The 13228-nt window shown below is 38.3% G+C and overlaps 1 protein-coding gene across 1 annotated transcript in view; it reads left to right on the plus strand.

Annotated features, from left to right (window-relative positions):
* The window catches only part of itgb5 (integrin, beta 5), a 42098-nt gene extending 39593 nt beyond the window's left edge, over positions 1-2505 (plus strand). The window contains exon 16 of the mRNA XM_042425800.1: positions 140-2505. Within this exon, the coding sequence (XP_042281734.1) occupies positions 140-235 (96 nt within the window). The 3' untranslated portion in view covers positions 236-2505. The remainder of the gene's footprint in view (positions 1-139) is intronic.
* The last annotated feature ends 10723 nt before the right edge of the window (positions 2506-13228 follow it).

Raw genomic sequence — 13228 nt, forward strand, 5'->3', positions numbered from 1 at the left:
TGTAAAAATGAACTTGTCAATTCTCTCTGGTGGAAAAACTGTGATGGTGACACTGTTTTGAAATGATCTCCAACATATCTTTTGTCATCATCTTGTGACACGGTGTAACTTTCTGTCATTATCTCTCACACTCACACAGGCCTCCAACCCTCTGTACAAGCAGCCCGTCTCTACACATTTCGTAGAAACGGATTTCAACATGTACGGGAAGTCCTTCAACGGAGGGGTCCACTGATCCCTCAGCACGGGGCGCGGCAGGACCGGTCCAACGAACAGATCCCTGGAGGCCGAGGTGGACGGAGGACTGAACACACTCATCCCTCTGCACAGTACACAACTGATAACAGACACGAAATGAACTAGACTGTGTCCGAGGGAGGATTCTGTGGCCTTTTTATCTTTTTAAGGAGGAGGTTCAAGCCTTCCACAGAGAAGTGACTTCTTTTTCTTCGTGTGCGTGTTTCCGCTGATGGCAGTCTGCAGAGGAGCAACGAAGCATGAACCCCTGCGTCTTAGAGAGAGAAAGTAGAGTTAGCAGAGAGTTTGTCTGCAGTTAAACAAGATAAACAAACTCATAAAAAAACCATAACTGCAACCACTTAAAACCACCATTCATTCTGTGTACAGAGCAGGCAGGACATTGGCTTATATTTGTATATTTTTATAAACACTAAAAAATGCCTTTTTTAGTATAAACTATGCATCCAACACAACTCCCATCTGAATAAAATGAATTTCACTCCACCTCAGATCATTTCAAATTCACAGGATTATTAAAAAAAGCACATATTTCTGAAGGTGGCTCTGATCATGTTGTGGTACTACTAACATTTACTAAGCAATAGACTTTCTACCTTCATTTTGCACAGAAAATATTAGTCTCGTAAAGATTTAACTTTTCTGTTATTTTGTGTGTGTGTGTGTGTGTCTGTGTGTGTGTGTGTGTGTGTGTGTGTGTGTGTTATCGTATGCTCCACTTGCACTCCCTTCTCCTAATCTGAATTGCAGGGTATCAATTTACCAATTTAACCTCCCGGCCTCTGAGCCCTTTAAAGGATATTATATTTGTATTTTTTTAATGTCAACTAATCCAGCCAACAACGTGTTACTCCGTCTCTCAATACTTTATCAATTTTCCATCCTGTTAATCAGACCGACTTGTAATTTTGTTCATTCAAATTGGAAATACAAGCAGCAATTCAGAAGCAGGTGATGACTTCTCTACTGAGGCCCGAGCCTTTTCTTTTCTACTGAACATAAGTCAAAAATATATTGTTTGGTTTTTCAAGTAATTCCTTACAGCAGCTGGCCACTTTTTAGCAAACATTACTCAAACAGGAGCAAATAGTGCATTTGTTTGAGATTAGTTTCCGCTCCAGATGAATACATACTTGGCGTACGAGTAAGTGTTTACAGTAGAGCTGAAACGATTAAATAGATTAGTTGATCAGCAGAAAATGAATCGGCAGCTATTTTGATAATTAATTGATAAAAACGTTGTCTGGTTTCACCCGTTCCAACTTGCTTTTGCCTCTTATTGCAAAACAAACATCACCTTTGACACTAGCAAATTGTCACTGACAGTTTTACCATTTTCAGATTTTATAAACCAAACAATCAGTAATGAAAACTTTAGTTTTTGGACAACAATTGAATATGCTACTACATGTTAGGCTTTGGATAAACAGACAATATTTGTTAGTGGGATCAGTTTATTGCTGGTTTTGGTCTTTTCATGGGATTTGTTGACAATAAGAAAAACATAAAATATCACCAGCCTCTTAACAACATCCTGGAAAATATGAAATAGTCTAGCCAGTAATGTGGTAACTGCCTTAAAGCATTCTCATGTGATAAAGTAGATTTGTTAAATTCATTAATCATGGGGATGTACATTAGATGACCATTAATTTGGAATATAAACACATGCAGTACTTATAGTGTATAATGGAGTTGATATTATTCGGCACATGACTGCTGCTACATTATAAGGTCTGTCAGACGTTGTGTCCACCCTGCCCGTTATAGGAGTGGGTGGAAAATAGTGACATATAGTGTCATAAATGTACCGTTACTGTTCCCACAGGAGGAGGCAGAGTCTGAACTGTCACAGGGAAGTCTGACAGTGGGGTGAGGGAGAAGGGTGCTCCGTGGCCTTTTTTTTTTTTTTTTTTGGTGATGGTCTTACAGTGAGAGTGTCAGGGACTTGGAGTTTGTGTGTGTGTACGAGTGCGTTTGAATGAAAAGAGTGTATGTAAATAATATTCCACGGGTACGTATGTACATACAGTGCCAAATGAAATTAAAATGTTCTCAGTTGTGGAGTTTTGACTCGGCTTGGCACATTGTACTAAAACTCACCCACCCACACCTCCTTCAGCTCCAACATAAAGCATTAGTGCAGCATTCTTCCTGTACAGTCCTGAACATTTGATCGCACCACGACATGTTTATGTAATACTGCACACAGAGCAAAAACAATAAATTTGCTTATGTCAAAAGCCAGTGAGTCTGTTGTGTTTGGCTCAGCCGTACGTTCCACATTTATAAGGGCTGCATCAGGAGTGGTGTAAATCTGAGGTCTAATTTTAAACATCACCCGTAACTCTGTGTCTGTGTGTATATATATTCAGACTTCAAAGTTCAGTTACACATCTGCTTGCACCGCTAAGCATGTTCTTACATGTTTGATGTGTGATCACACAGGGAGGAAGGCTGGTTTGATGCGTCCACTGATGCTGTAATTGACACCTCCCTGGTTGGACCCCTCACCGATATAATGATTATGCTGAAGCTTTTAATAAAAAATAACCCTTTAATTATGTATTTTGTCATTTTAAAGCATGGTACATCTATTATTGTAGCAATATTATTTGCAAATATGTGTGAAGATTTGTGAAACTGCATCTCAATCTGTACGCGTGAACACACATTTGTGAATGTGTGCAGGAAATGCACGCAGTTAAAGGTTCTTGTACACATTCATAAATCTGAGTCAGCATGTATACGGGTTGAGATACAGTTTCACAACTCTCCAAACACGTTTGAAAATGATCATATAACAGTAAACTTTATTTATATAGCACATTTCATACAAAAGGTAACGAATACACCACAATGTGCTTCACAAAACATGAAAAAGACAGATGCAAGAAATGGGAACATTGAAAACATAAAGGATTTAAAAAGAGATGAATCAAAGACATTTAAAAACTAATCAAATTAATAGTAAAATGACAATACTGTAAGTGAGGTTAAAATATGGTTTCTCAGTAAAAGTAATTCAGAAAATTTAAATATTATTATTCTACTTTAAATAACTCTAAATACTAAATAATGACTCCAGTGATGGTTAAGTGTTAATGTGGTTTGATGAGGAAGTTCTGCATCCTTTTTCTTCTAAAACAAGGTTTAAGTTGAAAACAAAACCAGACAGCAGCAGCAGTGCGTGTTGTCATTGGGCTATTTCTGTAAAACGAATCAAACACATCAACTGAGACTGTTATTTTTTTTCTCTCATACAAAGAATTTCTGGTTGATGCCTCCAGTAGCTTACATGTGTCTCTACAGCCTGCAGCTGTGTTGGGAGAGTTAAGATAAACCTCTGACAGGAGGAAACTACAGCTGTGATGCAGAACAAATCAATGTTTCTTCTGTTATTCCTGCTTGAGGTGAGCTCATAAATCTCTGCACTCCCCAGGTTTAGTGTGCTTTTTTTTTTTTTTTTTCTCCCTCTCTCTCTCTCTTCCTGATTGTGAGAAAGCCTTCTGCCAGCACACTTCCATGTTAGTGAAGTCACTTTTTCAGCACGGAGCTCAGGTTGAATCTGGCTGTGAGCGGTGCAGCATGACAGTTTGGTGAAGATCACAAGCACACAAAAAGGGCCAACACAGGTAAAAAAAAACAAAAAAAAACAACCCAAAAAACATCGGACATAGATGATGAAGATGAATCACCGGTTTACTCACTTGCACTCATTAACACGATCAATGACCTAATTAGCTGTTGTTGAACTGGCCCAACACACAGCTCACAGGAGATGATGGAGGATTGATTTTCAAGAGGGTAAATGCTTGTCTCTATCATTGACTATCTTTAAAGGTTACTTTAGTTTAAATTTTTTTTTCCCATAGACACTTTATACCAGAACAGACAATAATGTCCTGTATGTATTTATATTTTATGTGCAATTATTTTTCTTTTCAGGCTTTTCTTTGACATTTCCGCTGCTTTTTCAGAGACTTTTCTAAAGTGCCTTAACAGTGTTGTTAAGTTATGATTGTTAATTGATCATTGACAATTTAATGGGCGAATGTCCTGCATAGCTCTACTACACTGTAATATCCAATCACATGCATTTGTAACACATAATTATGATTATAATTCAAAGATTGTGCAAAGTCATACTAGATGTAGTAGTATTTAAAACCCACATATTTCTTCCTTCAAGGTCTAACATTTTTCAAATTGATGAGCTCTTTTGATATCATAACTGTTTTTCTAAACATTGTAGAGAGTTTCATAGTGAGGGAAAATGTGAATGTGTATTTATACAATAATTTCTGTGTGTGTGTGTGTGTTGGTCCTGTGCATGCTGTATATAGAAGACAGACCGCTGAGGTCATACTTTCTCCTCACACTTCACACTCGCCTGAGAAAAGCTTTTCCACTGGATAAAGCTATTTCTGACTGACGTTTTCAGTTCCTGTATTTGACTTCTTCACTGCGTAAAAAAAGAAAATCCCTTCTTCCATCATTCCGCTTTATTTCCTCAACACAGTATCTTTCCATTTACTGTGTACTTGAGAGTGTTGAGTGTTGCCTCTTTCTGTTCTCCTCAGCATGACAGCTCTTCTGCTTGGAAGGAAATGAAAATGAGGGTAGAACTCGTATTAATATGTGAATGCACCTCGCAACTCTCATTCAGCTGTTTGCAGAGAAAATTCAGTAACTGATGTCATCGCTGACATCTTTGGGGACAGTCAGTGATGATTGTGCACAGTGGTGGAAAAGGCACTCAAGTCCTTTACTTAAGTGAAATTACCAATATCACAATGGTAAAATGCTCCAAGTGTAAGTCCTGCATTTAAAATTAAAAGGGAAATTTCATACTTTTGTATTAACCTCTACAGATTTGTTAAAATCTTTAAAGTTGTTAAGATAAAATCTGAATGCATTGTGTAACTGAGCTGAAACAAGGCTGTTTCTCAAAGTTCTCAAAAAGCTTTGTAGATACAAGATTCATACATGAGAGCATCTATATTTACGGGATCTCATTAGGATTTTAGAATATGAAAAGTAATGCCATTGGCTTTATTGAGAGATGACAGGAAGTGATGGGTAAGAAAGAGGGACTTTGTGATGGCACGGTCATTGTGCACTACTTGCAGATACATTTAATGGATTAAAATGTACATAATTGCCCTTTTAGGTGAATTAAAGACTAATACATTCAAAATATTCACGCAAAGTACCAGCATCTCTAAACTGTATTCATATACAGTAATTCATCATGCTCTACCAGATCTTTCATTCCTCAACAGGAAATTCTTCTTGATAACACTTCTAGTATCCTCATGATTCATAAAATACTCATAAGAAACAGAGTCAGAAGTGACAGCATATCAACGCCTCAGTCAGAAATATGATCAAGCTAATTTATGACAGTCTTCACTGATGAATTATCCACTGTGTTACTTTTGCAGCTGATGTCTGTTTCACTCCACATCATGAAGAGAGAATTCAGGGAGGGAGCTGCAACTGTGTTTTCTTTGGCGCATTAACCTCTTTTTGTGATGTAAATGTTTTGTTTAAAATGTGGTCCGCATCCTGAGAAGACTCAGGGAGATTTTCACATGAACTGCTGTGTGTGTGTGTGTGTGTGTGTGTGTGTGTGTGTGTGTGTGTGTGTGTGTGTGTGTGTGTGTGTGCGCGTGTGTGTGCGTTTGTGACTGCAGCTCACTTGTCACTAGTCTTATCTGTTGGCGTCCACATGCGTCCATGAACACAACACTGTGGAGCGCTGACCTCACATTCAAGCCATATGCATCACAAAAGCTCTGTGAAGCGTGTAAAACAACATTGTCAGAAAGTCACAATGTTTTGACCTTTGACCTCTTGTTGCTGAATGCTGGTATTGTCAACCTGCTCTGAGAGTTGCACTTAAATAAATACTGCCATATCTGCAGTTTCTTCCATCCTGCACCTGTCACATTTAGTTTGATGATATAACTTTATTTGAACTCTTGAGCCATGAAGTAGCTTTTAACTAAAACATGATGTCAAAGTAACAGATGAATAACAGGAAATGAACAAAAGTATAAAACACCATGTCTGCACCCATGAAGTGACAGAGTACTTCAAATGTTGACTTATGATCATTAGAAGTCTGGTTGCTGCCCAGCATCCTGTCTTCTGCTGCCATCTAGTGGATCACAGATGTGTCTTGTGAAACAATGTACTGTTGTGGGAGCAGAAATATGTGGATAAGGAAACATGTTTGGCTTTCTAAACCTAATTAGTTACTTGCCAGAGTGTCTTGCCAGGGACAATACATGCTCTTTTAGTGACTTCTTCAAATTTGATTCTCAGATCCCTTCTTATGATACCAGACAGGCTGATCATCTTCACTAACCTGAGTGTCCACTCAGACATCGTGGGGTACAGATATGGAGTGCCACTGTACACATTATCAAGAACTTGCAATCTTTTGAATTTAAGAACAAATTTTCATCAGATCAAATTATGATGTCTTATTTTATTATGTTTTCTTTCATACGGGTCTTGGTTGTCACAGGATTATTATCTCCTGGTTGGTGAACTTTTCTCTTCGTTTTGTGTTTCTTATTTTATTTATTCTCTTTGTATTTTGCTAAATCATGTTCATAAATCATTTATTAGTTTAGCAGTTTTTTTTCCTTTGTTTTGTTTGTTTGTTTGTTTGTTTGTTTAAATTGAGGGTATGTCTGTTTTATATACCTATGGTTTTTTTACCTCTGATGTCACATCTGTTTTATTTGTGTTGTCTAAATTTTATGCTGTTGTATAAACACAAAGACAGATAGTAAATTATTTATTGCCATACTGATCTCAAAGCAGTAAGTAAGTAATGTGACTTACCTAAACTGTCCCAGACTGGACCTGAAATACTATTTAATTTGTTTTTAGAATTTAAAGTATGCAACTTGCACAACTGTGATGTGGAAGCCTCCAGTGTACAAACACTGCACTTTATGGTGAAGGAGACATCTTGTGGCCAGCTGTTAAAGGACCAGTGTGTGAGATTTAGTGGCATCTAGTGGTTAGGTTGCAGATTGCAACCAACTGAATACCCCTCCCCTCCCAAGCATGCAGGAGAACCTACATGGCTGTGAAATTTGTGAAAAACCCGAAAGGCTCTCTCTAGAGTCAGTGTTTGTCATAGCAGGCTCCATGGAAGAGGACCCGCTGACAAAAACACTACAATTCTTAAAACATACTTATGAATATTATATTCCATTTCTGCCAGGTCTGTTTTGCTAGATGCCACTAAATTCTACACAGTGGACCTTTAAACTTTAGATATTAACAATATTTACATATTCATAGATTCAATGAGGGAGAAGGAGTAGAAGTAACTTCAAGAATTTCTAACAAGGAAAATAAACTTTTTTGTGGTAAAGCCATATGAGACACACATTATTATTCAAAGCAGAGTAATTCTATATGTTTAAAACATGTCTGGAGGGGATCTTTACATATCACTTAATCAACCCTTGAACCTTGACATTGTGGAGATTTGGTTTAAGACTTGTATTTGAGGATTACTTGTCTAAAATATCTTCTCTGATGCTAAGATTTCTCTGAACCCCAAACCACCAGCCCTAAAGAGTCCTAATGACTGGTGATCCCAATTTTTCATCTCGTCAACACTTTAACCAACACTTTGACCGACATTTTTGGTTCAGAGTGAAATGTCTCAACAACTGTTGGGTAGATAGGCATGAAAATTTGGAGACATTCATGGTAATCACAGGATAAATTGTGGCTGTAGCCTCTGGAAGAGAAATATGCTGGTGGGTAGTGGTATCTGTCAATGAAACATGAACAGCAACATTTACCACATTTGCTTTCGAAGCTGGTTTGTGGCAACTTCATGTGTTTGGAGAATGTTAGTCCAACAATGTTCTTCTGTTCTTTTTCTACCTGAGGGCATTTTAATTTTATTTTTTGGTTTTGGTTTGTTTTTATGGAAATAAGGAAAAACATGATGATATATTTATTTAGTAATCATTCTCCACCAACAGGTTTAAAGGAGTATTATAAAAAACTTGGCTATTATAGGTGAAACGAAAGATACTGTTTGATTAATAAGGACCCTTCTACTCAAATTGTTTTAAGCTGCACTCTTAGAAATAAAGGTGCTGTGTAGAACCAAATAGGGTTCTTTGTCTTGTCTCCATAGGAGAACTCTTTCAGAAGGTTATACCTAGAACCGTCTGTGAAAGGTTCCATCCAGAACGCCCTTTGAGAGATTCCACAGAGAACCCTTCTATGGTGTAATGGTTTCACCCAGAACCCTCACTAAGGGTTCTATTCAGAACCTTCACTTTCTTAGGGTTTCATTGAGAACTTACATAGGGAGATCTACTGAGAACCCTTTCATATTTCAAGGGTTTCACCTAGAACCTTCTTATCTTCTGAGGGTTCTATGAAGAACCATATTGTATTCTACAGATCAGGCAAAAAATATTGAATCCCATATATTGTATATTATGGTCACCCATCATTTATGTTACAATGTTGACATTGTGAAAATATTCAAATAATTTTTAATGAGAAAAAAACTTAAACTAACTAACTAACTTAAAATAAGGAGTGGAGATTCTCTGAGGATAAGCCAGAACAGGAGAGGCTGTGCAGGTCCTGGGGGGAACAGGTCAAAAGTGAGCATAGGACCAGTGGAATCAGCAACATGACAGACACAAGCCAGCCTCATCAGGCTGTCTTCAGCAGGTGAATCCATGTAATCTCCAGCAATAGTGACATAGAGACATAGACAGAGAGGGAAGAGAAGAAAAACAGTTAGTAGCATCAATCCAAGGTACCCTTTCTACACCAGATGAAGCAATAAGCCATCTACACACAACAAAGTAATGCATGGTCCAATGAGAGCAATCAGAGTATGGGCACATAATAATGGTGACATTGGAACAGATTGAATAAGCCTGTCCTCCAACTCCTATACTAAGAGCCTCCACTGGCACACAATCAGGTGAAAGTGAGGGAACCCCACAAAGTTTTCACATTAATTTATTTAAAAAAGTCCACCTTTCACTATAAAAGTCCTTGGTTAGAGTCAAGCTTGCAGAAATAAGATATTAGATTTAGCTTACCTTGATTCTCTGAAGTTTCTGATCTTCTGTCACTTCAATCCAGCTTCTAGTATCAATTCATACGCAGGTGATCACACAATGTGTGAACAGTAATCACTATCGATATGTCACACCTGTTTTGTAGAGAAGGGCAGACTATGTGATGCAATCTGTAGGGAAACCAGCTCTCACCTCCCACATATTAACTCCAGCAGGGCAGCCAGCTCCCAGGACCCACACACCAAATTCTAGCTTTTCCCCTGGGAGATCGGGGTTCAATTCTCGGCTCCAACACCCCTCCACGCTGTAGCCCTCCATCCAGCCCTCCCACTGTCCATAATAAAGGAAAAATAGATAAGGAGGGTCAACTGCCCACTCTCCAAAAAGAAAATAAAGGGCATTTTAATTAGGACAGTTGTTTTGGTTCATGAGGTCCTCCCTGCAGAGGTTGTAGTTACAATGATCAAAACAAAACTAACATGTTGGCTCAGTAGGTACAAGCACAGCAGTGCTATTTTGAAGATTGAGGGTTCAAGACATGATCTTCCCACCAGAGACCACATCATGTAGCTACATTATATACCGTATATGCACTGTATCCTTAGCCACTCTTTATAAAAGCACTCGTTAAGTGTTGTACATCATGAATTAGAAATTGTCAAAAAAACAAAAACAATATCAAAAAAGATCTTCAGCAGACAAATGCCCCTCAACTCAACCCTTGTCTCAATGCTCTCTCCACAGCCTACAAAACCTATACACAGTGTATCTCACATTAGAAGGACTAACCAATTAATATGGTGTGTGTTCAGTACAGGTACGCAATTAACTATTGTATGGCAAGAAATGATGGTAAAGAAAGACTATGACAGAACACGTAACAAGTAAAATGAATTGATTCATCTACATTTAAAAACACTATTTGAAACATAGGTAAACATTTGAATATTTGAGGGTGAGGATCTTCTAATACCCATGCTTTCAACAATCCTTGAAGAACTCTTTCTTCCTAAAAGGGTTCTTTAGATCGAAAGGGTTCTTATTGGAACCCTTAAGGCCTTTACACACTGGGGGCATAATGAATAAACAACATGAAAATGTGAAATAATCACCTGCGAATAATTCGCATCAAAACTATTCACACCAGCAGGGATACAAATTTGTGACAGAAACACAGAAACCCAAATTTGCACAAGAATTTGCGACAGCTCATTCTGCTGTCAGTCAGCCTGGTGAAGGCTGCTTCTGTGGACAGAGACGCTGAACTCAGGTCAGACTCAGTGTAGATTGAACGGATATAACGCTCTCCTCTTCTTTTGTTGAGTGAGGAGAACAAGGACAAGATCATCATCACAGGATGATGATGATCTCCAACTTACGTTCAGCGTCTCTGTCCACAGAAGCAGCCATCTGTCAGCTCCTGGGGAACTGAGAGCACAGCGACTAGACAAACTGCCTTCACCAGGCTGACTGACAGCAGACACTTACTGAACCAAAACAGTTTGCATGTCGGCTCCACAGTGTTTGTATTCATAAATACATGGTAATGATGCATATGATACATGATACATCAATGTATTGATTCATGGGCTTTATTTCTCTGCCCACTGTAGCAAGTGAGCATACCTGCCTATCTGCAGTGAAACCGGTGAGCTCACAGACAGACTGGGAGCTGATCAATCAATGTAGATACAGTAAATAAGTTCAAAACACATACAACAGGATATTCAACACCCCATGTGGTCCTTCGCGATAAACAGCTGTCTGCAGATTACGTTTTGTGATTGGTTGATGCTTTTATTCACTGTGTGAAAAAAAATCACATCACTTTTTCACCTCGTAATATTGGCATTCTGTATGAAAATACTCCTCACAAAAACAACGGTTCAAAAAAACATATTGACGCATGAAAAAAAGCCGCCTGTGTGTAAAGGCCTTTAGTCTTTCAGAGAGCCCTTGAAGAACCCTTTCTTCCAAAAAGGGTTTCTCAAAAGCAAATGGTTCAAGAAGAACCCTTTTGGAACCCTTACTTCTAAGAGCGTAGTTTCTCTTTTTTACTCTGATGATGTCAATTCATTTGACGCAGGGATCTTTAACAAAACACTGAAGAGGGAGGGTGTGTGTGTGTGTGTGTGTGTGAGTGAGTATGTGTCATAGACCACCAGAAAGAAGAACATCCCCCCTCCCTGCCCCATTTGACACATGCCAGTGCCGGTATGTTAAGTCATGGAAGTCCGTTTGTACAGCCCAGAGAGTTAAAAAAAAGAGAACAACCCAGAAACAAAGACTCTATTATCCTCTGCATGTGTCCCTCCCTCCATCCGTCTATCCTCTCTCCATCTGATCCTGTTGTATTTGAAGTGCATGTGGAGGTTGTTCCCAGTAATAGTTACACACAGCCTGAGAGAGAGTCTGAACAATAGAATAAGCACTGATCCAGAAAGGTGTTTGACATGTGTGGAAAGCCAAGAGGATGCCACCTCATTTCAGGACAGTAATTACTCACCACAGTGGAACCCCAACATTCAGGGAAATTTCTCCAGAACTTCCTGTTACTGATTAGTTTCAAACAGTTGAAGCACACTCAGACTTTACCAACAAAAATAAACATACTCATACTTTTAAACTCTATTACTTGTTTCATAAGCTTGTTTCATGCTCCTCTCTGTGTGGAAATAAATCATTCTGGCTGCAAATCATTTGTTCTGAATTTTACTTCTCATCAAAAAGACAAGCACAAAGAACACTACCATATTACTGAACTATTTAAAGCTACACTAATCGATATTATTTATGAATGACTATGTGTAATGTGAGAGGTGTCAGTAATAGTGGCACACCTGCAGAGAATTATCACCTAATTTTGTAGTTCCCCACAGCTCTATGAAGTGTTTTAATGTCTTTCAACTCATTTTGGTTTTACGGCTCACAACTTTACTGTTTTGGTGCTTTTTCATCACTCTCATCAACCTCGTTTCCAGCCACAGCAGGCAGCTGTTTTCAGCAAAACAGCTCTGATAAACCTAACCTATACATATGCTACCTGCTCAGCACCAAATGGCAAAGTTAGTGGCGAACAAGTAAAACACACACACACACACACACACACACACACACACACACACACACACACACACACACAGATATATATGAGAATAAAGTCTTCTGTACTTATTAAACACCTGTGTAACTGAAGTAATTAATTTAATCACCAATTTTATGATTCATGACTTTTTTATACTATAATTGCCTTACTTTGTCCTGAGTAGATGTCTAGACAGATCATGTGCTTTATCTTGTGTAATCAAAATTTGTGTCTAGTCAGTTATAAAAGGAGAATCCAAAAAGTTTGTTTGGAGGTACATGATACATATGATGACCCCGAATCTAAGAAGTGATTACTATAGAAGGGGAAGTGAGACTGAGGAGTAAAACTGGTGTCATACAGGACTTGCGCAAAAGTCACACAAATATGGTACATAGGTCACCGATCACACACTTATTCTTCGAAACACTGATTTACTGCTTCCCATGCTCATGTAATAAAGAAGTCTTGAATTCAGAGGCCTGGATTGAGACTTTTGTTTAACTGAATATTTTCCGCGAATCTTATTATTCTGTTATAAAATATAATGCTTATTTTAGTTTTTTACATTTTACTACATAGTTGGTCTCAAGAGACCACAGGAGGTATGACTGGACTACTTCTCCTACTTGTTTCTGACAGTACGTAGTGACAACAAGACCAAACAAGCCAAAAAAAGGCTCAGTCAGTTTTTCCTTTTCAGCGGCGCTACACTTACTGTTCTCATTTTTGTGATATAGCAACGTCATTGGTAAGATTACCCATTGTTGCTACATTAGTACATGTAGTA

The sequence above is a fragment of the Thunnus maccoyii genome, chromosome 11, assembly GCF_910596095.1.
Source record: "Thunnus maccoyii chromosome 11, fThuMac1.1, whole genome shotgun sequence".
NCBI classification, from domain to species: Eukaryota; Metazoa; Chordata; class Actinopteri; order Scombriformes; family Scombridae; genus Thunnus; species Thunnus maccoyii.